This window comes from Cynocephalus volans, chromosome 11 (assembly GCF_027409185.1).
Source record: "Cynocephalus volans isolate mCynVol1 chromosome 11, mCynVol1.pri, whole genome shotgun sequence".
Taxonomy (NCBI): domain Eukaryota; kingdom Metazoa; phylum Chordata; class Mammalia; order Dermoptera; family Cynocephalidae; genus Cynocephalus; species Cynocephalus volans.
Window position 1 is genome coordinate 27,963,876 of NC_084470.1, and position 25,957 is coordinate 27,989,832.

General features: G+C 37.9%; 1 protein-coding gene across 1 annotated transcript in view; it reads right to left on the reverse strand.

The window, feature by feature from the left end:
• LOC134390413 (collagen alpha-6(VI) chain) overlaps positions 1–25,957 on the reverse strand; it is a 105,973-nt gene that overhangs the window by 35,183 nt on the left and 44,833 nt on the right. The window contains exons 21-30 of the mRNA XM_063113729.1: positions 24,219–24,281; positions 22,574–22,636; positions 15,071–15,133; positions 12,656–12,718; positions 11,815–11,865; positions 9,812–9,847; positions 9,010–9,072; positions 3,090–3,152; positions 1,769–1,804; positions 1,613–1,649 (exon numbers count right to left, since the gene is read on the reverse strand). Of these exons, the coding sequence (XP_062969799.1) occupies positions 1,613–1,649; positions 1,769–1,804; positions 3,090–3,152; positions 9,010–9,072; positions 9,812–9,847; positions 11,815–11,865; positions 12,656–12,718; positions 15,071–15,133; positions 22,574–22,636; positions 24,219–24,281 (538 nt within the window). The remainder of the gene's footprint in view (positions 1–1,612; positions 1,650–1,768; positions 1,805–3,089; positions 3,153–9,009; positions 9,073–9,811; positions 9,848–11,814; positions 11,866–12,655; positions 12,719–15,070; positions 15,134–22,573; positions 22,637–24,218; positions 24,282–25,957) is intronic.

Consider the following 25,957-nt stretch of genomic DNA (forward strand, 5'->3'; position numbering starts at 1 on the left):
TGCTGTTGCAGGGAGGTGCACTGAATTTGGAAAGTTAAAAGGTCCTAATCTCCCCCATGTAGATATGTATATATACAAAATATATGTACAATATATACACACATATATAAATGTGCCTATATGTGTGTATAGTACATGTATATATGTATATATTTATATATTATATATAATATCAAAGGTAGATTAACTCTGAAGCAAATAAACATTTGCTTTAGACCTTCAGTGTCCAATGTGGCAGCCACGAGCCACATGTTGCTATTTAAATTTTCATTAATTAAAATTAAGTGAAATTAAAAAATTTAGCTTCTCACTTGCAATAGCTACATTTCAAGTGCTTAAAGCCACGTATGGCTCATGGCTACCATCTTGGACAGCGCAGGAGAACACCCATCATTGCAGAAAGTTCTGTTGGACAGTGCGGCTTTAGACCTCTCACTTGCAGGGGCCCTAGCCATGTTGTTCACATGATCATGTGCTTTCATAAAATATGCAGAAGTCATTGGTTGTGATTTCCTTTCTTGTTCTAAATAACACTTACTTTTCAAATAACTTTGTACCTACTTTCGAATTTGTAATTTTGTACAGAGCCCTTCAAACTTTAGAAGATCAGGTCTTATCACACTTGGATCTGCACTTGAGTCAGAACAATTCATATGGCTATGTCAGAAAACCTGCTGTGCTAATTCAGCCCCCAAACCACCAACCTTCACGAACCAATGCATACATTTTGATTCCCATAATGGTTTCATTCTGCTACAAAAAGGCAGAGTTCTGATCAACACTGCATTCAAGGTCTATATCTTTGAGACTAATACTCTCTACAGAAATAGTCTCTAATTCATCTATTTTCATCCCCCACAATGCCTTGAGGGAACTTTTGACTCTTCCTTTCAGTCATATTGTTTATTTGGGAAGTCATTATGCATTTATGGATGAACATTAGTCAACTCTCTTTTTATCTTGTACATGGAATTTTCTTTTTCTTTTTATGGTACCAACACATACTTTAATGGAAGAGGCTGTTACAAGGGTCTTAAAACAAATCCAAAAGAGCATTTGCCAAATCAAAATGCCTTTTTGCTTTAAAAATATTGAGAGAGAGAAAAAAAAATGTTGGCAGGATGAGTATTATTATGAGTTTTACAGGCAAATCAATCATTCCAACTAAAAGTAATCAAACATATCTTTTTTTTTTGGAAAGGAACAATAAACAATAAACCAAAGTTAGGGCTTCTGCCCACCAGGACACCCTATTATCACAGCTGCCTCTTTCACACCAGATGAATTAGATCTTGTCCGTTACTGTGAGGCGTTAATAATCATTCAAAAAAAGTTTAGTGTGTCTCTCCAACTGATTGATCTCAATCTTCCCTAGATTAAAAGCTCTAGATATATTATTGCTTAGAGCTTGGAACGGGTTCCAATAGACATGCTGGCAGCCAGAGAGAGATTTAATAGTCATCAGTTTATACCAACTCAAAATATATGCAGTGACATCTCTAATTTTTAGAAATTGGCTGGCAAATGGCCTAAGGTATAAGAGTATATAGTTCCCTGCTTTCCTTCTGTGAATGCTGACAACTTAGGTGGTCATTTTAAGCAGGGTACTTACGACTGTGGTCCCGCACATACTGCATGAGCTCACATGTCTGCAGTTCAAAAATAAAACAGAAAGAGTTAACCAACAGCCTGCTAGTTCCTGAAGTTTAAAAATACATTAATTTCATGGAATGCTGAGAGCACTCCGCTGAAGTCAGGAGATACCTACAGAAAATGAAGCCAATCCCTTTGCCCCTTTCACACCCTAGGGAAAGAAAAAAAAAAGGTTTTACATCTCCGGATACACACATTAGTTGCCAGAATGTGCACAAACATTGCCCTAAGAAAGTGATAACTTTTAGAAGTTTAAGTCTTATTAAGTTAGAGGAAAAAGGAACACAGGTAGGATTCTCGTTACCTTATTAACAGTAACATTCTAAGGGGAACAACTATAAGCAGCGAGCTTGATGCATACAAGCCCCAAAGGCCACTTTCCTCCAGCTCCATCTCTGGATGACAAGGGTTGTCCGGAGTCTGAGGATGAAGCTGACAACTTGGCACTGGGCCTGCAGAGATTAAGAGCCAGCCCACCACTCAGGAGTAGCCAAGGCCGAACCACCCGTGTGCGCTGCCCCTTCTTACGGCAGGAGTTCAGAACTCCTCAACTCCCATGCTCTGCCTGAGCAGCAGCCGGAGTGGAACCTTAATCTGTTCCCATCATTGGTTGCATGACAAAGAGACCAGACTCAAACTGAACATCTGGAAAGGTTATCTCAACTGTCTTCCAAAAATGAATATATATATATATATATATATATATATATCTGTCTGGGTTGGAGATAGAAAAAACAAAGTGGGATTGTTCTTTCTTTCTTTTTTGTGACTGGTAAGGGGAACGCAACCCTTGGCTTGGCGTCGCTCACACCGCGCTCAGCCAGTGAGCCCACCGGCCATCCCTACATAGGATCCGAACCCGCGACAGGAGCGCTGCTGCGCTCCCAGCGCCACACTCTCCCGAGTGAGCCACGGGGTCAGCCCAAGGTGGGATTGTTCTAATTTCATGTGGTCAATCCCATCTTTGGAACAGGAAGAGTTTGGCTACTCTCAAAGAGATACACCCAAGGAAAAATGCAATGGAGCCTCACAGAAACTCCTGAAACAAATAATAAGTTCCATGTAAATGCAACTTTGATCATATTCACCATTTATTAATTTCCTTTCACTTTCTCTTCCATTCATTCACTGGTCACTTATTAAATGTAAGAAGAGGACAATGATTGGGCAAATAAATAAAATTCACTGATTATTGAGAAATCTCATTTTACTTTATTATTTTTCATTTTCTCCCTCAATTTCCCCCACCTCCCAAGAGATATACTTAATCAGCATTTTCTTCTTCTTTCTCTGAGCACATATAGGTGGAAAAAAATAGTGAAAATTGTGGCCAAACAGCAGAGACAGAAGGCATGTACATTTGGACAATGAAGGTTCCATGCACTGACTTTTTAAGTGGAAAAGGACCTGGTGTGATTTATAGCTTTTCCGCTTACCTTGCGTCCAGGAGGTCCTGGCTCCCCAGGGGATCCCAGCTCTCCTGGAAGCCCAGCAGATATCTTAAAGCAGAAGTTATTTATTTTAAAATCATATTATATATTTATATATGTGTATGTGTTTTAAATTCAAATTAAAAAAAAATAAATTTCAAAGGTAGAAATTCAAAGGAAAATACTTCACTTTTATTTTAGAAAATTGAGAGATTTCCAAAAAAAGAAGGAAAAAAAAAATCCCCAGCAATCCCTTCTTCCCCAAATAATCTTCATTCACTTTTTGGTGTCTTTTCTTACTCTTTTTTGGTATTAAGATTTATATTCATTTTAACTTATTGGGGTCATACTTTTTCCTGTTGCCTTTTAAACTAAATATATATTTCTGGACATTTTCATGTTACTAAATATTCTTTTGCAAAATCTTTTTTTTTTTTTTTTTTTTGGTATGGCTGCATAGTATTCTAGTACATGGATGTACCATGATCTATTTAATCAGTCCCTTATTGTTGGCATTTAGGTTTGTTATTGTAGTAAGCAATATTATTATAAAGCTATGTGCACAATTCTGATTATTTCCTTCGGGAAGATTGCTAGGACTGGAATTGTTGGGTCAGAGGAGAACTTTTTCTCCAAATGAGATGGTAAGTGACTAAACTGAAAAGAAACAAAAAGCCTAGAAAAACAAAATTTAAATATAAACACCTTTAAAACAATAACACTTAACTATTGGCTAGAATTATTTGTACTGAAATAAGGAATAATGACAGTAGTAAAAACAACAGTTGTTTACTTACTACATGCTAGAAAAATTTCCATGTGCATTCAGCGATACAATTTACTATAAAGAAAGCTAGGATTTAGTTTAAAAATTGATACAATATTTCTTTATTCACAATGCCACAAGATTTACAACTTTACAGAAATAAAAAATGAAGTTGCCTAAAATCAACTTAATTTGTAAAAGCATTACCTCTGAGACCGTAAATAATTATTGATGTCTTTTTGAAAGGGACCTGAGCCAGAAAAACAACCCTTTTTGGCATAACTAAGACCAAGCAGAATGTTTCAGTCAGCCCTTAACTTGGGAACTGATAATCATCAATTCCTTGAGGTTAAAAGAAGAACTGAGAGATTGACCACATGGCCCAGACTGCCTGGAGATGAAATCACCCCCCTCTTAATGTTGATTCACTTCAGAGGTTGTGCATTACAATTAAGGGCTGTAAGTTTCTTGTTTTTCTTACCTCACTAATCAGCTGCAAACAAGAGGAGATATAAGAGAGAGGCAAGACAACCTAGCTGGTTGTAAACTCCCCCTCTTACTTAAAGGAAAACTGCATCCATGTTAATTAGAAATCCAAGTCAGGTATTTTTCTGATGTTGGACTGAGGTTATTATCCTTGAGCTCTCCCTAGGATATAAGGACTCTGACCCTGAGGTGACATCAAGGACTTGAAGCTGACCACAGATTCTGTGGTACTGAAGTTCCCAATCCATCATGGGACCCTGACATCTGACTCAGACCATCTGCTGCTCCCAGACTCCCCCTTTTTCTTCAGAACAAAGACCCTTACCTCATCTTCCCACCTCTTCCCCTTTATAAGCCCCAGAACAGGCATCAAAAGTTGGGATGATTTTAGCCTGGTCATCCCCCAGATGCCAGTTATCTGAATAAACCTTCTAATCCTTGCACCAACTTCTGGACTTTCGAGTCATTTGTTTAATGCGAGAGGGCAAACAGAGCCTGTTACTTTGAATATTTCAATGATATTGACCGGGTGCTGGGTTGCGTGGGGGAAAAAAAAACTTATTGAACATATTTTGTTTAGAAGATATAGGTTAACCTCCAAGGAAAAAATAGAAGATTGAATATATACATTTGCTTTCGTTCCTTTCCAATATCTTACTAAAATGATAGTAAGTAGATTTTTAAAAAGGCAAAACCCAACCAAACAAAAAACAATAATAAGAACGAGAAAGGAGAAAATAGCCATAAAATTTTGGAGGCTGGAGAGCAGATGTGTAAGTGTTAAATAACTTAGCAGACCCGAGAAAGCTGAATCCTAAGCCAGCAGCAGGGAAAGCCAAGAACCAATGTATTTTATTTCTACCACACATTCCCAGAAGACTCATGACTTGGCAGCATAAGGTACATTCAGAAACGGAGGTAAAGGGAAGAGGCTAAATAAGGAGGTTAGGTTGAAAATCATCTTAGGAATCCCCAAATCTCTCCTCCATTCTCAACAGTTGGGTGAATATCCCTTTTTCCAGCCTGGCAATAAATAGAGGTAGACTGAGGAGGGACTTCAGGCAGAGCTGAGGACCAATGGTACGTGCTGAAACAGGGAGATTAGATGGAGGTATGCATAGCAGATCCGAGTCTTCCAGCTCTCTATTCCCATGTGGCTCCTGGAAAGCCGGCAGTCAGACCTTTATTCTCCAGGCAGAAAACTGAAATAATTTTTTTCAGGAGAATCTGACTAGACAAGGAAGAAAGACCTAAAGACACTGATATCAGAGGTCTGCTAAATAAAGAGTTCAGCCAGATCACTCTGCAGTGAAACTTGTAGAGGACAAGCCCTACTCATGACTTCAGGGCTTCCAATAAGTCTTTTTGTTCTCAATTTTTAAAGATGAAGACTTAGCTCATTCCTGAGACATATGAGAAATAGAGATCAAAACAGAAAACAAACTAACAAATAAAAAAGCCAACCACAAGCTGCAAGAAACAGACTACATTGGGAAAGATGACTTTTAAAATACTCATTTATATCCTGAGAGATAAGTATTTCAACCACGAAACAAAACCAGTATACTATAAAAAAAAGGAACATTCAGAGAACAAAAATAAGCTCTTGAAAATTAAAGTATGAGAGAAACATTACAAGATAAAGTCAAAGAACTTTCCCAGAAAGGACAGCAAAAAGACAAAGAACTAGAAAACAGGGGAGAAGAGATAAGAAAATCAAAGAACTACATTAATATATTAAACAATAGGTATTTCAAAAGTAGGGGATAGAGAAAACAGAGGGGAAGAAATCATCAAAATAATTAATGAATACTTCTTTGAGTGCGAGGACACACATTTCCAGGCTCAAGGGACCTACCTAATGCCCAGGAAGACGGATAAAAATGGACCATACACCAGGTCAAAATAATCATGATATATCAAAACACTAGGAACAGAAAGAAGATCCAACAATGATCCAGACAGAGAGTACAGGTCACAGACAAAAGATCAGGAATTAGAATGGCACTGGACTTCCCAAAGCAACAAAATAAGCTAGAAATAATGGAGAAATGACTGCCTTCGAACTTCTGAGTAATTAATTCCAACCCAGAATTGTAGATGAGCCAAAATAGTAATCACATCTGAAAGCAGTATAAAGCCATTTTAGGATGTTAGCTGTATCAAAAAACTGTATGTCTCGTTCATTCCTCCTTAATCGGCTAACTGGATGAGTTTCCATGAAACAAGGAAGAAATCCAACAGCATGGGAAGGAGAACGAGAAGCAGAGATCCAGCACAGAGGAGAGGCAAGGCAGGCCCCAGTGGAGGTGAAGGGCGACTGCAGTGCAGCCGCCGAGCCCTGGGCAGAGCGGGCAACCAGGTCAGGCTGGTCAGGTCAGAAGGCTGTGGTCACGGTTAAATAGGACAGAATATCTTCTGCACCTAAATGTCTTCGGAAGGAGCTTAGACAAATGGCAAATTAAGAAACATACATCAGCCACTTTTGGAGTAGGAAGTCAGTTCATAATGCCTAGAACTCAAAAATCAAAAAGTAGAAATACAAGCTAGATCTTTATGAAATCTGTCAATTTCAAAAGAATCAGTTAAAAAAATAAAAGTTGTTTCTGGGAGAAGGAAATGGGAGTGGGGCAGGAGAGGAACTGCCTTTTTTTTTTTTTTCCCTAGTAACAGACCTTGTGAAGTTATATGACTCGTTAAACTGGGGAGAATTTCCACACACACACCCCTTTCCTGGGACATATGGCAATGTCTGGAGACATTTTTGGTTGTCATAGTGGGGGGAGGAGGGTGGTTGATGCTGGCATCTAGTGGGTATTGCCAGGGATGCTGCTAAACATCCTGCAATGCATAGGACAGCCCGCCACAACAAAGGACCATTCAGCTCCAAGTGGCAGCAGTGCGATGATCCTGCTCTAATCTATGTGTACGTGTAAAGTTGGTAAAAAAAGAAACACAAAAAGTAAAACATATGCAAACATACATGCATATGGAGAAATTTTAAAAAAAAATTTTTTTTTTCAAATCTAGGTGAAGATTTAGTGAACTTAAACTGGAAATACAAGGGGTCTTCAACAAGTCCACGGAAAGATTCACATTAACTTTCAATTCTATTTTTCCACAACCTCCTTGAAGTACCCTCATATAATCATTTCAGAATTTAGGGCAAAGTTTTACCAAAATCTTCCTATAGAAAATTCATGGGAAAACCTCGAATTTTTCAACATCTAAACTTTTACTTCAAATCCAAAAATGATCATGGAGAGGTAGAAAAAGCAGGGGGGTAGATGAAATAAGCAAGTTACAAACAGTGATAAACTGTCCAACATGGAGAACAAAAAAGAAATTCAAATACTTCCAAAGGCCAAGAGAAAACGTTTTTGTTTCCTATTAGTTTATTGGCTTAAAAAAAAAAATGATTAATGGGCTACGAAGGGAGGAACCAACAAACAGCTGAACTTGTTAGCAACTTGTTAGCATGCTTCTGATGTTCAAGGTTAAACTACTTCATTAACAAGCCAAGGGAAATGATCCAGAGATGCTTCAATGCAGATGACATCTGAATTAATTTGGAAGTCTTTTCCAATTATTTTTCTAATTACATCAGTCTTCATTTCTTTTTGAGAGCATAATGTTAAAGGATAGCCATCCAAAAACATGTATAAGGAAAAGAATTATAGCTGGGAAGCCATCCTTCTGGGATAAGCAGGAGGGAGGGAAAGAGAAGTTTCCTTCTTTTGTACCCCTAAAACTTACACAAATAATCTCTATGCATAAAGTTGTTACAGTTTGTAGGGAAAAAAAAACTAGATTAGAGTAAAATTAACTATGAAGACAAAGGTATGCACAGTACTTATAGCTGAAGTATAAATTTTTATCAGACTTTTAAAAATTCTTGCTAATTAACATATCAAGACCAGTTCACCTGATCAGCGCTGTTCTGAAGAAAAGAGAAGAGATGAAGGCTGTAGTGAGAGACAATTACCTTAAGATTTTTTTTTTATTATAGCCATCTCATTTATATATACTGTAAGACATACAGTCAGCAAATGCAAGAAATCCATTCTGAACGCACTAGAACCTAAGGAAGCCTAATAAGATTCCTGGAGACTCATATTTATTCCGGGTGATCCAAAAGCATTAGGCAATGTCTAAGCCCCTCCACAAAATCAGGAAGACATATTCAGTGACATAAGGAATAGGAACTTTCTCACAAAGCACATGAGAGGAGAGCTTGAGCTAAACGAGGAGAGGACCTTTCAGCATATACCTTGTTAAAAGTAGTTTTTAAAAAACCTTAATAGCGAAGACAAGATGCCAATGGGCTTTAGGTTGCACTAACTCTGCCAGGAAGACAGGATTAAACTGGTCATATTTTGGCACTGCAAAACCTGTTTTGGATCAGCAGGATTTCTTAAAAACTCATTTCCAGTGTTAAGAAAGGTACATTGGCAGCCAGTACAGGTGAACTTGACTAAAACAGTTCGTTGCCTTCTCGCTGGCATTGAGGGATGAGTAATACATCCATTTCCCTTCCCCAAGTTTGCCTTAACAAAACTATGCACATTTCACACGTCTTTGGGAACAAGAGACAACTCAGATGATTGTAAATGCATGAAGGAGGACTTCCCACGGTAACCGAGCTTGTCAGCGGCTGGAATCTAAGAAGCTTACCGTTTTGCCTCCAGCTCCCTTGGGTCCTGTCTCTCCGGGACCACCGGGGTCCCCAGTCTCACCCTAAATAAGTTCATTAAATAAAATGGTTATTAAAATCAAATAATTATCTCAAGGAGATATATTCGTCTTTTTAAACTAATTCCAACATGAAGATATTTTTATATACATTTTGTCTTTAATGGTTTTCTTTGCTTTTTTTTTCATTCGTACAGCTCTCTCCACAGCTCACTGCATCTCCATTGCTTTACTGCTCTGTCTTCCCAGCCAGAACACAGGCTTCTTGGAGACACAAACCATGCCCTTTTTTTTGTCCTTTTACCCTATCACAGGACCTGGCATTTACTGAGTTCAGTAAGCATTTCTAGAAAAAGTGAAAGCCTTAAGGTAAAGGATATCATTGCTAACTTGTGATCTGGAGATGATTTATCATACAGTGAAAATTGAGCCAGTCAAAATCTGACAATTTTAGTTTTCTTTACATTTTAGTTTGCTTTGAGCAAAGAAGAAAATACATATGACAGAGGGGAAGGAGTACATTTGAGAAGAAAAGTTAAAAAAGGATTATCTTTCTTCCTTTACCTATGAATTAAAAGACTAGAAATAAAATAATTTTTAAAAGTCCTACACTTCTAATCTTAAAAATTGAAAAAAAAATTGTCCCATTTCTTTCTTTTCTCCTTTCCCCCACAAAGGTAGAACATTCATTTGTGATTAACTATCCTTCCATTGGCTTAGGATATATTTCATAACCCCAGGAGTATTTCTGAGTGATCTCTAGTTACCAGGAAGTATACAATACCTTAGGTCCACTTTCTCCAGGGAATCCCTCTTGCCCCTATAATTGACAATAGAGAAAATTAATATACACACACATCACCCCAGTAGGTGTATACTGAATTTAATTTTTTACCTGCTGCTTTGTTTAGTTTTAGTACCTCTGAACTAAGGAAGGGCCAAAACAAATGAAAACTAGAAACCGTACAGCACTATTTGAGAAACTATCTCCAATTTCTAAATTAAACTACTTACTGGTTCTACCAAAATTTCACGAGAACATAAGTGGCTAAAAGTACACATCTGAAGAACCACAAATCAGCTCTCCTTCTGTATGTGCATAGCAGAATAGGTGGTCATTTGGCCATGTGTCTCTGAGACCACCTTCTTTTTATTTTAATTAATTAATTAATTTTTATTTATTTATTTTTTATTATACATACATGTGGGGTACAACGTTGATTTTCAATAATCGTGTAGAATGTGTGCTGCTTAGATCTATAGTTAGCTTATTCATCATTGCAATACACAGTCATTCTTTGTGTCCACTGACCAATTCCTCATGAGCCCTGCTCTCTGCCTCCCCTCCCCTTTTCCACCTCTAGTTTTCTAAATGAAACAACCTTCTTAAAATGGATTTCAGGAAAGAAACTTAGGAAGCTTACAGAGAGTCAAAACTTGACCATTCATTTGGGGGCTCTCTGTTGACCTTATTTTGGCCAAAGACTACAGTTGACAAGATAAAAATAATCTATTTAATGGAAAAAACAAATATTTAAAATAAAGTTTATTTTTTGGTTATTAAAAGTAATAAATCCTCAAACATATATATATAATATAAAAGAATAGAAAGAATAAAAACCACCCAAACCTTACTACCCAGAACTATTATACATATTTTGTCATATTTCCTTTTAGCTGTTTGAAATGCATTTTAGCACAATTGGGATAAATGTTTTTCTGAAGTTTTACTTGCCATATAAAAATTTCTTTACATAATTATAAACTTCACATACATTCATTTTATAGTGTCACTAATATTCCAATGCCCTTAGCTACTTAATATTTATTTCCCTTTGTATGTGACATCAAGATTGTTTTCAACTAGTCTCTACTCTAATGAACACTTTACTGGAAATTGCTCATTCACTAGTTTTATTTTTTAAAAAGTTTTAGCTGTTTTTGGATATTTATTTTTCCAGACAGCCTCTTGCATCATTTCCATTGGGTTTTTACTTGGAATTACATTGAACCTTTATAATATTTTAGACTTTCCAGCAAGATTTTGAAATGTTTCTCTGTATTGAAGTTTTCTTTTTATATGTCAGCAATTCTTTGCCATAGATCTCAAACATTTTACAGAAAGGATATCTTTATATTATATTTTTGTAGATTTTGTAATTATGATTGGCTCTTTTTCTTTATGATTTCTTAGTGGTTATTATTGGTACATCGAAATCACTTGTCCTGATAAACATCTATTTCACTTCCAGCCACTTAAATATTCAGTGGCAATATTAAATTACCATTCTGATGAACTGCCCAATGGATTTAGAAAAACCCTGAAAAACCTCTCACTAATGGCTAAAGCAAACATAATAAGAGGAAGACAAATTTTAGAACACCTCCCTGAGTAAAGCTGAGGACTGAGGTGCTAAGATTAGATATGCTGTTCAGGCTAGAACAAATCAGGCCCTAGCCACACATCACTGCAAAGAACAGAAAATTCATTTTCAAGTTTAAATTGTTGCCTGCACCTTAAGCCATCACAGTCTTTTCTCCTACCACGTTCCCCATGGGGTATCAGCAAATAAATTACCAAAACATACAAGGGTACTTCAAAAAGTTCATGAAAAAATGGAACTAAAGGATAATACAAATCTTTCCATGAAATTTTGAAGACCTCTCATATTTCTAAATGTCCAGAACTGCTTTATTCAGTGCTTTCTTTTTTCTCTTAAATGTAGCAAACAAACAAACAACAAAAAGTAAATGGAAAATGTCCAGCTTCCAGTAGATGTGACTTGCCTTTGCTCCCTTACTTCCGATGCTACCGTAACCTGGACTGCCATCATCGCCCTGTAAGCAAAGAAATTAATTACAAACATCCCAGATTGCAGACAGAGGTAGGCTTACTCACAAGAGGACAAGATAGCCAGCTTTCTGGCTTAAGGGAAAGTAGCTAGGGAACAGGATCCTCCCTCTGGGGCAAGACACTAACATTTTGTGACAGTGGCACTGAAGGCAAGTGTCAGTAACAGACATAGACAATGCACTGTCCTTTAGTCTTCCCATCTGTAAAATGGGAATAATAATTATACCTACTCACAGTGTTGTCATGAGGATTAAATGAGAAAATGTCAGGCATATAGTATCTTTCAATAAAAGTGTATAGTAGTACTACCTTTTTTGGATAACATTTGTATTTTAATACCTTAGCTCTAATCTGTTCTCAGTTTGCTAAACAAAAACAAGAACTCCTAAATTTGTACTGTCTGACCCTTGTAAAAGGCCTTAGTGAGAAGCTCTCAGAATTGGGGGAAGGATGGGATGGGTTTATGATGAAGAGGTTCTGATGAGAGGAAAGGTTGGAAGAAGGGTTGTGGGAATGCTAAAGACAAGTTTTGTCCATTCTACCATTTGGCTTCAAGAGCATCCCTGCTATGATGTTTGGTACCTGGGGAATTGCCACCTTCGGAAAACTGGCTAAGGAACTAATCCAAGATGAGGATAATATCTCTAACAATTTCTAGAACCCTGTAAAGCCAGATTGGGATGGTATCTTTTAAAATCTCAGAGAACCACACCAGATATTTATTGAATTAAAAGATTCCGAGGGCCGGCTCAAAAGTAGTGATAAAACACAAACCTGCAAGCCTCGAGGCCCTGGAAAGCCAATAGCTCCTTTTTCTCCCAGATCTCCAGGTTCTCCCTGTTAAACAGAACAATGAAATATATCTTTGTTAGATTATTTTTGAAATGGAAATCAGAAATGATGGTACTAACACAACATTCAGTTCCATCCATGTGTATCATGCACATGACAACATGTTTGTGCCCAGGACTGTGTGTTGTACAAATGATACAAGAGGAGCTGCTGCTACTGGCCAATAAAATGTCCTACATTGATAAGTGAAGGCTCAGCAAGGCTGCTGATTTATTGTTTAGTGCAAGTTGCCATTTTAGCAGCTCAGTACCGTGAAAACATCTTTCCCATGAGTCAGGGAGGAAGCTCTGTATTGTTTAAAAAAAATTAACAAAATTGTTTCCTGTGATGATGCATGCAAATTATCTGGCTGCTGCAAAGACAGTAGATTTATTAATATAGTTTTTAAGATTTTGAGCATGAATCAAGATGACCAAGAAAGCACAGGATCCCTGGGAATAGTTTCTGACTTCTGAAGAGTACATCATCTACTGTGGGCTGTAAATCAATCTCGGTATTACTTTAAGGAAGGTCCAGCTACATGGGAAAATTAACACAGGTTTACAAAGGAAGGTTAATCCTTTTTTAAAAAATAAAAGTTTTAAACTTCTGAATAGTTTTTGATTTAAAGAAATATTATAAAATAGTAGAGAGTTCCTATATATCTATCTATTCCTTCTTACATCTTCAATCTCCCTCTTTCTCCCTGGTTTTCTCTTACCTGACCATAAACATGCTACAGTCTCTCCTAGCATTGAAAACAAAATCCCTCTGCAACCATTCCTAGACCTTGCCAGTATGAGTAGCTAATGTCCTCCTCTCCTTAAAGGCCGAGTTTCTCCAGACAGTAGCTTACAGCACTGTATCGATTTCCTGCTCACCAACACATTGCTCAGGCCCTGCAGTTTGTCTCCCTTCCTCCTCCTCTCAATTGCCACGCTTTTGACACTATTTTTTGGAGCATCTTATCTGCCGAATGTCATGGATTCTCTACTCCTACCCCCTTAACTTTTCTGTACTAGTTCATACTCTTGGCCTCCCCTTCTTAAACTCTTCTTCTTAGAATCCAGTGTGCTTTTCTGTTTCTTTTCCTCTCGTCCTAATAATTCGCTGTCTTCTGTTTCTTCTTAAACTTCTTATAAATAAGCATCACCAAATTTTTTTTTCATTCAAATGACTCTGAAACCTGCATTTCCAACCAGACTTAAACACTTTCCTCTCCTCCCCGAAACCAAGTGATTTTCTTCCTTCTTAATCCTGCTCTTCCTCATGATTTCCCTATGTCTGTGATGGAGTCACCACTCGGGCTGGAAGCCCCCGAGGCATCTAGCCTCTTCCCTCTGCATTAGTTTCCTATTGGAAGAGTCCTACAGAATCATGAAAGTTAAGTCCTTGCCCTAATAAGTCACCCAATCACTGCTTGTCTTGGAGACCATGAGAGTATGACAACTGGTCTCCTAGCTTTCAATCTGTCAGGCTTCAAAATATTTCTACACTGGGTTGCCTATTTAGGACTTTCCAACCCCATGTCTTCCATCTCACTGTTTCTTTTCACTAAAGTCCCCCACAACTCCGCCCTGCTTGCCTAAACCTTGTCTTCTAAGACCCACTCAAAATCTGTATCCTCTATGATGCCTCTTTTCCCAACCCAGAAACGCTTTTATTAATGCAATGTCTAAACCCCCACTGTAGCACCTTATCCCTGCCTACTTTATGTCATAGCTTATTGTCTTGAAAATTTTCTAAATTCTGTGGGATTAATTTCATGTCACATTTACCATTAAATAACCCAGAAATTCATTCATTTGGCAAATATTTACTAAGCATTTATTACATAGCAGACACTGTTCTAAGCTCTAGGGATATACCAGTGAACAAAACAAAGATCTCTACTCTCCTGGAGCTGATTTTCCAGCCCAATTGAATGCTTAGTACAGTGCCTTGGTCTTCAAAGGTACTCAGCTAAGGTTTGTATGAATGGAGGAAAGGAAGGAAGGAAGGAAGAAGAGAGGGAGGGAGGAAAAACAGGAGGGAGAGAAAATGGGAAGGAAAGACGGAGGCAGAGAGGGTGGGAGAGAGAAAGGAAGGCCTGCCCCAGGACACCCCTCATTCCCTGAGATCCCTCAGCTCCGACTGGGTGTAGCTCCTCATGAGATTAGGCTGAGCTGGAATCCTTGATCTCATTCTGGTCCACACCCATGTCCTTAGAGGTTTCTGGCTCTCTAGGAATCAAGCCAGGGTCTAGGGACAGTGAGATGTGGCTTTCTTGATGTTGAAAGGGCGCTGGCTAATACAACCAGGCACAATTCTCTTGAGTAGAAAACCCCCACTTTGGTGGGTATAAAGAATGTGACCTACTTTATTTCCTTGGATTCCCGAATGGCCTTGATTCCCTAATTCTCCTCCAGGTCCTGGAGGCCCCTGAAACAAAACAAGGAATGTAAATATAGCAAAATATAAAGCATGTTTCTTTCAAACCCTTTGTGTCTCCTCTAAGAGGAAAATGAACGCCAGATGAGAGAAGAGTTATGGCTGCATTGATTCCTGCTCTGGAAAAAAGCATTGCAGCTGTCATATAAAGACTAGTAAATCAAAGAAAATTAATATGGTAATTCATGCCAGATGTTGCCTAAATGATCGTGCTTCCTTGTGAATTTTCTCTTCCAAAGATATTTTAGGTTCTCACTGTTCTGTTCTTAGAGCAGATGTTGCTAAAATGTCTAACATTTAAAGAAGGCATTCCAGGGGCTGGCTGGTTGGCTCAGTTGGTTAGAGTGTGGTGTTATAGCCCCAAGGCCAAGGGTTCGGACCAAGTTTGGAGATTCACATATTGGTCAGGCACAAAAGAAAAAAAAATACACGTAAATACACGTATATACATACGTGTGTGTGTGTGTGTGTGTGTGTGTGTGTGTGTGTGTATTTAAAGGCATCCCAAATGACATTTGCCTTGAACTATATATTCTTACTGGTCTCTTACTTTGGTAGAAAGTGTTTTTTTTTTGAAGGTAAACTTACCTTTATTTGCAAATAATATGATTTGTACATTAGAAAGCTCAAGAAACTTTACTAAAAACAATTAGCATTAATAACAAAATATGTTCAGGTAGTACAAAATAAATAGTCTGGAATAGTTTTCTCTTTCCTAGCGATAAGTTAGAAAAGTGAACGTAAATTCCCATTTACCAATAGGAGAAAAAACTAAAATACTTAGAATAAATTAAACAAAAAAGATATAAGACGAACATAAAGAGAGCTTTAGGATTTTACTGAAGAACATAATAATAAAACCTAAACAAATGGATAAACATAACACGTATCTATGTATAAAATCCATTAGCTGTAATAGAAGATCTTCCAACATTTTAGAAAGCATATTTTATTGGAACAGCTTTAGAACTGAACATTTTAAAATCCCAACTCAGAGACAATACAATTGACTTCCTCTGTTCTTAACTCTCGAGATCAGATTTTTCCTTTGGGATATCCAAACATATGGCAAAAGAAATCTTCCTTGGTAAAACTGTTTACAGGTACTTGTAAATAACCCCAATACCAGCGAGTTGAAATCATTTTCACATATCTTTGGTCAAGATTGCTATAATTTAAAAATAAATCAATCTTTGTGTAATAAGCATGACTCTTAGGAACTTAATTTTGTTCAGAACAAAAAAATTAACATTAACCTTTTAATTTTTTAAAAGATTAAAAACATAATAACTTGGACATAAAAATTTCCTAAGAGGAAGGACTACTGAAAAATGAATTACTTACTAGGGGAGATAATAATAGTCTTTCCATAATCCCCCATCTTTTCCCCTCCCTTCTTTATCTTAAGAGAAAAGTCTCAACTTCTTCACCCTCCATAGATAGCTCTCAACCCTTCACCTTTAACTTTCATTTACACCACTGCATGGAGCTAACTCCCACAACCTTCATATTCAATCCGGTTGACATTTTTCTGCCCTTACCAAGTTTGAGTTCTCTGAAACTTTTCTGTTGATTTCCATAACGCCAAGTTACCATGGTCTTCCTCCGTCTCCTGTCTTCTCTCATTAACCTTCGAAGACTCTCCTTCTATTTGCCTCTTCAATCTCCACGTGCCTCAGGGCTCTATCCTCTGACCTTATTTTTCTCACTTCATCCCCTCCTCCCATTTGGCACCCCACACATTCACGCACCACTTCTACACAATGGCTCCTAGATATGTGCATCTCCAGTCCAGGCCACTCAACTGAACACCAAACCAATACATTAAAATGCCCGTTGGATACCCCATAGAAATTGATTATCAAAAATAATCGTATTTACCTTAAATCATACTTCTAGTCTCATATTCTTTTCATGGAGGAATGGTGTCACCCTTTAATTCCCCCAACCCCAAGCCAGAACCCTGAGAACCATCTCAGACCCTGCCCTCTAGCTCACCTCTCAAAACCACCCAGCCGCAAGTCTCCCACAACCTGTCCCCTTTCTGTGTCTATCCCTCTTCCATCACTCTGCATTCAGGCCCTTCTTGCATCCTGCCTAAATCCTTGGCTTCCCCGAATGCGGCGGGCCTTTCTCTAATCTATTTTTCACCATTTTGTCAGTGATTTAAAATGTCAGGCTGACGCTACCACTTTCTTGCCTGAAATTCTGAATTCTGAGTAGCTTTCAGGATAAAGTTTAAGGTCTGCCTAATATGTAAAATCCCTTGGAATTTTGGTATTGCGCTTCTGTAGCCTCGCCTTCTGTGTCTACTTCAGCCACTCTGCGTTCATGCACGTGAAACCATCTGAGCTACTATTTCTTGTCTTGTCTCCCTCCACATTTACGCAAGTGGTTTCCCTTAGCTGGTCCGTGTCTCCCTCTTCTGAAAATCTTACATTTAGCATCACTGTTTCAGGAAGAATACCTGGACCCCCAGGCTGTGTTGGGCCTCACACTTGTCCCACGGATTCCTCTACTCCCTATATAATTGTTAATTCATTTCTCTCTCTCATTCACTAGAGACGAGACTGCATACTTGTTGAAGGAAGAGGCATATCCTATTGATTTCATATCTCTGGAACATCATCCAGTACTTAGAACTCATAAATCCATTCTTCTGTTTATGTATCTATTCAGACAGCTATCCAGGGAATGATCCCCAAGAAAGATAAAATAGTGTATTTAATTGGTTGGTTTTTCATATATAATTTTCATGTACTTCACAGAAAGAAGGATAGAGAATCTAATTGCCCCTGACAACAAGGTATAAATTGAAAGTTTTGCCTAAGAGCTCACTTTCTGTGATTTCTTCAGGCATAATGAACTCTAAGAGATTGGGGACATTTCTGGGATATTATTTCACGTGTAGTCACCCCAAACACACACAAGCACAGTAAGAGATTATCCTGTCTTAAGAACTTCCAAAGTAAAAGATGTCTTGGATGAATGCATGGATGGATACATACAGGACCTTGTCATTAGAAAATCAGAAAACCTGATTCTGTTTCCTATGCTGAATCCCGCAAAGCACCCAACTGGGGTTTAGGATTGTTTGAATGGGGCTCAAGCTTCAGGGAATGGTCACCCAGATAAATTACCTACTCAAATATTGCTGGTTGGATAAGGAATCATGTTGGTGGTTTCTCAAGGAAAGATGAAAAATTTCCTACTACTCCTGAGCTATCAAAGAGTTTCCTTGACTTGACATCAAAAACAGCTATGGAACATAAAGAGAAGCTGAGGGCATTTAAAAGAAAAGAGCATTAGCTAGAGATGAAACCTTCATCGGCTTTGGCATAACGGCTGCCTCTTATTGAGCATTTATTCTGTGCAAGGCACTGTGGCAAGCAGTAAATAGATATAGTCTTCACGTTTCACAACAACTCATCAAGATACATATTATTAAAACCATTTACCAATCAAAGACAGATTCTCAAGACATTTATCCTCAAATCACTCAGTTAGTAAGAAGATGAGATGGAAATTGAACCTAATTCTATCTAACTCTAAAGACTGAAGTCCCAGCCACTCTGCTGTTCTAAGGACCTTGTCTGGGATGGGATTCCCAAACCCTCACTATCTATGCAGCAGCCCAGATTGGAGTTCTAAAAATGTGAATCTCCAAACTTGATGCAGGAGTCTGGGTCCAGATAAAACCTCCAATATGGGGACTTGGGCTGGGGCCTTTTGCCCATGTTGAGAGTCTGTCACAGAGATCTTGGCAATCACAATTTCTTTAGTGTTAAGTGAGGATAGAAAGGAGGTTTTTAGAGTTTAACTATTTTTTAAAAAATTGTCTTTAGCATCTTATCAGAAAGGATTGCACTAGGAGTTTGGGATTAATGGTTGGAAAACCGCCAAGGATGCCTTGACTTTGGATGGGACATAGTAGGGCAGGGGCAAGAGTACAGATTCTTCTCACACTTGAAAGGAATCCTTGCCACTTATTATTTTTTATTTGCATTAGGGTAAAACTTTGCAAAAACTCACAACCAGCAAATTCAAGCTGGGAAGAAACAAGGAGATTAAATGCTCAGTTACTGTAAGAGTCAAGAGCTAAGTCTGAGAAAACAAAAATCAAGAGGTGGGCTAATGCAAGAACAAATCCCCAAATGCCTGAGAAGATGCCGATCTTGACAGTTTAGTCTATGAGACAGCCCTTAACCTTAATTTCTAATTCTCCATGGATCCTACACTCCAACCATATTAATCATTTATGGTTCCCCAAACTCATCTTGACAGTTCTCTTTATATAAACTGGTTCCTCTTCCTGCATGTCTGCCTCTCCCTTGATTACCTGGAAAATATCTCCTCATCCTGCAAAACCCAATCCACTCACCTCATCATTTAACCCCATCCTCTCTCCCATCACTCTACCTTGGGTATAATTATTCTATTTTAACATTCAACATATCACATTTCAATTATTTGTTTTCATGAGTCTCCTTTACAAGACTGGGTATACTTGAGGCTAGGGCCTATGTCTGTTTTGTCATTGTATCCTAGCATAGGGCCTCATACAGAGGAAGCACTTAGTAGATGTTTGCCAAATGAGTAAAAGTAATGGTTGATGGACCATCTAACACAGATTATGCAAAATGATGAAACCTAATAATTGCAATACAGGTTAACATATGTTATATTACTATTATGGTCTTCCTTGGGCTGATGACTTGCATTCTTCGGGCATTAAATACCCATTAAATTGGGTAATTTTGACAGCAGTAGTTTTTGATAGTAGTAATAACAGACATTTATATAGTGCTTATCATTGCAGGCAATATTCTAAGCTTGTAATATGTTGAAACATTTATTTTTCACAACAATCCAATGAGGTAGCAGCTACTACTATTCTTATCTTACAGTAGAGAAAACAGTAAAGCACGGAGAGGTTAAAAAATTGCCCAAGGTCACACAGCTAGTAAGGTACACTGTTGGGAATCAAACCCAGGCAGTCCGGCTTCAGATTCTATGCCCTTGACCACTATGTTATGCTTTGTAGATATGACAACAGAAATTCTACTAATTTCTGTACTTCAAATTTGCACTTTAACAATTCCAGCCTTTCTTGATGTTGCACATGCCACTAGTGATTATTTCACTAAGAAAGCATAAGTATTTAAAGAATAATTGTGCTGCAATTAAAATTAGTATTTTATGTCTGATTTTCCATTATTTTTCTAGGCATTGGTTAAATTAGGGCAGGACCTTCAGGTAAACCAAACAGAGAGGAAACAAAGGAAGGTGCAAAAGAATATGCCATTCCTTCCAAAGCTCTTTTTTCCTTTTCGTTGTGCTGCACACTGTATTCTTTTATATCTGGCCAGATTAGCATACATTTATTTTATGCAGAATGCCCCAACACTGTAAGCTAAAAAGCCTTCAGAACACTAATAGAAATCACATCCTTTTTTCTAACTGTATATGCAAAGAAAAACTGTAAAGCCTGCAATTACAAAACACTCATGCTATTCCACTCTGGTGGCTGGTCCTTGTGTGCTATACAACAATATGAAAGCTATGGCAGTGGACTTATAGAGCAATAAAGAACAATACTCTCTCATATATCTGATTGTGTTTGTCTCAGTGGTTTTCCTTTGGAAACAACAATTTTGAGTCCTCATTCATCATGTCCTGAACATAAAAATTCCACACATCTTTGAAACAGCATTTTCACTGTATTGACAAGAGTATTTCAAGAAAAGCGAGCAAAGAAAAAAAACCATGTTTTCCATCCAGATAAATGGAAAAGCTGGATTAGAGAGAAGTGGTGCCTTTCGACTAAGTCTGGCAATGTCATGAGGTTGAATGATTTATGACTATGATCAATATTGCTGCAAGACTGCAGTGGCCTCCCTCACAGAGGTACACTACAGAGTGGCTGGAATAACTTGTTTGAATAACAGCCAGTTGGATACAATTTTGGACTGTAGAGCAAAGGAAATACCAAGACCTTTGAATTTCAACCCATCTACATCTCAATATTTTATATAAACAGATGAGACAATCACCCAGTATATGTTTTCCTTGGCATTTACTGTTGTTGTTTTTGTAAATCTTAATTTGCGGTGCCAGCAAGCATTTAATAACTCAAGGATGTGAATACAAAATACTTATTTTCCATCAATTTAGTTCTACCATGAAATTTTAAAGTTATCATGCTTTTTAAAGGAGCACCTTTACCAAAATTGAGAGCAAATATCTTCATCAGCATGCTTTAAAACACTGTGTCATGAGATACAAGTTTATACAAACGGCTTCTTAAATATTCTGATGATGAACACAGCCACTCAAGTGTTGGGCCACTGCCCAGTTTAACCAATAGACACAAAGTAATGGATTCCCTTTATCCTAGTTTTAGTGTAGAGTACAATTCCCAACCGTGTCTCGTTCATTCATTTACTGTTTGATTCATTATGCAAATATGTGTTGAGCTCTACCATGTGCCAAGTACTGCTGTTTGGGGCTCTGGGGGATATAGTGTAAGCAAGACAAAGTCCTGGCCCACATGCAGCTTCTACTCTAGAAGAGGATACAGTAAAACAGCTGAAGAAATAAATATACAAGGGTACTTCAAAAAAGCCATACAAAAATAGAATTAAAAGATAATGCAAATTTTTCCATGAACTTTTTGAAGGTACCCTCCTATACTCTGTATGATGGCAGGTAGGCAAGGGCCAGATCATGTCGGGCCTTGCTACTCTAAGTGTGGTCTGGAGATCAGCAGCATCAGCATCACCTGGGAGTTTGTTAGAAGTACAGAATCTCAGGCCCTGCCCTAGACCTACTGCATCAGAATCTGCATTTAAACAAGGGCTCTAGGGGATTCTTATGCACTTTGAAGTGGGAAAAGTGCTAAAGTCAGGCAGTTATTTCCAACCCTGGATATATATTAGAATCACCTGGGGAGAATTTAAAATAATTGATACCCTGGCCTCACTTCCAGAGATTCTGATTTAAGTGTTCTGGGGAGGGTCCCAGGTGGTGGAATGTTTTCCAGTATCCCCGGGGGAGTCTCATATGTAGCCAGGTTGAGGAATCCTAAAGTAAGCTGTATTCTGGGGGTGACGGGAAGCCCCAAGAGGACTGGGATCAGAGGAGTGATGTGACCTGATTTACATAAAGGAGGAATTCTTGACCTTAGCTGAGCAGCTGAGGCAAAGAGGGCTAGATCTTCCACCTCTTCATCCGACAGAATGACAGCCTGCTCTGCAAGATGGGGTTCAGGATGTGATGTGGCCACCACACTGAGCACTGAAGTTAAACCTAATATACTTTGCTGGTTTACAGGTAGTAAATAACTCCATCTGCAAGGAGGAAACCACAAAGACATCCATATTAGAGCTAAGGTCAAAGCCGAATGCAGTCAATTTCTCTCTCATTACATACCTGGGGACCTTTACTTCCCAGACCTCCTTTTTCTCCTTTCACACCAGCCTCTCCTCGCAGGCCCTAAGTACACAGAATTAAAGCATTATTTTCTCCTTAGAAGAGAACACCTGAATATTAACTTGAATATTGAAAGTGGAGGCTAAGTCAGTGACATGGACAGAAGTTGGAAAGAGAGCTCCCATTATGCCTTCAGTTCTGTCTTGATCTGTTGAGCTCTCCCTCATCTGTGCAGGGATATGAAATCTGGGCCATTCGGCACTTGCAGTCAAAGTGACTGAGGCTTGGAGGAAATACTGAACAGTTGAACTTTTCAGAATTGCTTTCTAATTACCCTAAGTATCTTCATACTCTAAATCCCTACATTTCTTATGTCAAAAAGAAAAAACTCCTTAATTATATAACTTCAAAAACAGAATATTTAAATGGATTTTCTGTTGAATAACCACACCAAAGACTCGTCATAAACAAGACATGGCATGTGATAAGATAAAATTTGGATATTTCTGCTTCTGAAATATTATATTGCTTATTAGCTGTAGCTTTCATACGTTATACAGAGAAACCTTCATGCTGTGTTTGGTTTTTGCTTCTTTTAAATTGTCATGAAAAAAACTAAGGGTCTATGAAATGGAAGAAGGGATGCTGTAGTATTACTTGTTTAGCATAAAATAAAGCCAGTCAATCTGTTGAAATGCTTCCCCACACCCCAGTGGCAACTATTTTCACTTGAATGCAAGAAAAGTGAGCTTTCTCTAGCTGGCAAATAATGTCAAAGAAAAGCAATCAAACTAGAAAGAGACAGAGGTCCAGGGGAAAGACCATTTACTGCTCTGAATTCTTGGTAAAATGCAGACAAAGTTTCTCTTTTGATGTTTAAGGATATTTTATCCAACTTCCATGCATCAGGCTGCCAACATATAATAGTTACGTTTATTTATTTTTTTTAACTATGTGGACTAAAACTGAAAAATAGCAGAACCATTGATTGCTCTGCATATGCCAAACAGCACACTTATTTCTCAAGCTTTCAAAACTAATTTTGGAGAGGAAAAACGTTCTAACTTTTTGTGGTCTGACCTTCTTTCTTTCCTCTCAGCATTTTCTAGGACGTCCTTTCCCTTCTCCTTATTTTTTTAGGTTACATTTTGCCTCTCTGGCATATACTTTCTTTCCCCTCATTCGATCAGTATAAAGAGCCAGTTATGGCCTGCTCCTTGCAAAGGAAACAGTGCTTGAGGCGCTGCCTGGAGAAGTGAGCTAAAGACAGGCTGGGTGCCACACTATAGATCAGCCTGCTGAAGACTCCAGCTGTGTTTGGAACAATTCTTTCCTAGAGTAGAAGCAAACATCATGGGCATCCAGATATTAATATAATAATACTGAGTTATTACTGCACTAGATTGATCACAATGCCCAGATCTCAGGCTCAATATTTTCCTTGACTCAAGTTCTCTCTGGAATACTCTAACTGGCCCGAACCCGACACACAGGGACAGCTGCCCACCGCATTCATTCCCTTCTCACCTCTCGAGTGGGACAAATCTCAGAAAATGTTTTAAACATGTATCTATCAAGGCTTCAGATTCTCCCACTCCCAGATTCTTCTTTATGTGCTCACACCCTAATTGGTCTTGATATGTACCTGAGGCCCTTTAAGTCCCAGTGAGCCTTCAAGTCCATCTGGGCCTGGGATGCCGGTTTTTCCCTGTGGTGAGAAAGAATCAAACTATTAACACTGTTTTCTGAGAATTTTGTTTCCTTTGTGTGCAAAGTTATAAGTATTTTTTAAATCACATGGCAATGTAGGATCTTTGCAAGAATTGTAAAACATAAAGGCAAATACAAAGAAGAAAATAAAAACCTATAATCTCATCAAGCAGAGGTAACCACAGCTAGTATGTTGGTGTATTTCCTTCCAGTCTTTACACATATGCATTTACATACATACACACACCTTCTTTTTCAATATAATTTATATTTTACTGTATCTAACTTGTGTATGTGATCTGCAGAAAATTCACCATTTACTCCATGTTTTCTTTAAACATCGCCAGGCATTTTACAACACTACATTTATATTCAAATGTATTAAATATCTAGGGATCAAAAGATAAGTATTCTCTTCACGTTGTTCTTAGGCTCCACCACAGATAAGAATTCCAAAAAGAGTAAGAAAGGACTAAGAAAGTTTAATTTAGGCAAATATTAGGACAGCTTAAGTTTATATTTGAGTTGTTGTACTAGTATAGTTGAGTGCGATTAAATGTCCTTCACTAATACATTTTCCTAGAAATCAGAAGTTCTTAACACCTTCTCTCTGTAATCTCATTTCATTTATTTTATGCCATTTTTCTGGGTTTGCTCTCCTTTTTGTTGAAGTCTAACCTTGAAGTAGTGCAATGGTCTGAATGTGTGTGTCCCTCCAAAACCTATTTCTTGAGACTTAATCTCCCGTACAGTAGTATTAAAAGGTGAGGACTTTGGAAGGTGACTAGGTCACGGGGGCAGAGCAGAATGGAATTGGTGCCTTTATAATGAAACTCAAGGAAGCTGTTAGGCCCTTCAGCCATGTAGGGACATGGCAAGCATGTGCCCCCTTTGGAGCAGAGTTCTCACCAGACACTGAATCTGCTGGTGCTTTGATCTTGGACTTCCCAGCCCCTAGAACTATAAGAAAAAAAATTCTATTGCTTATAAATTACCTACATTGGCTGGCCAGCTAGCTCAGTTGGTTAGAGAGTGGTGTTATGTAAATTACCCAGCCTGTGATATTTTCTTAAAGCAGCAGGATGAAGTAAAACAAAGTATGTGTGTTGTAATGTCTGTGGATGGTCAACTCTCTTCATCCGTCTGAAAGTGTCTACTTTATATTTATTCATAGTTTAACTAGGTATGAAATTCTAGGTAACCAATTATTTTTCCTTTATATCTTCAAGATATCACTCTGTTGTGTTCTGGCATGTATTATTGCTGAACAGAATCTGCTGTGATCTAATTTGTCATTCCTTTCATGAATAAAATTGTCTTTTCTTCTTTTCACTTTGATAATATTTAAATTTTGGTTTTTTTTTTTTAAATTTTTAACATTCTGGCGTTTTATCATGATGTGATTGAAGTGAATTTATTATATATCCTCATTGTATTTTTAATCTGAGAATGTGAGTTTTGTAAAATTATAAGTCACAACTGTTCTTTGATAAAAATGTACGTTCATGTACAAGCATGTATAATGTATCACCAACATGTGCAAAAGGGATATGATATGGCTTTTTGGCTAGCCGACTTTTCAAACAAAACATTCAGAATTTACAATTTGTAGTAGAACTTTACTGTATTCTCTTGGTTTATATGGGGTTATGCAACTTGTAAGTAAGGTTTCAG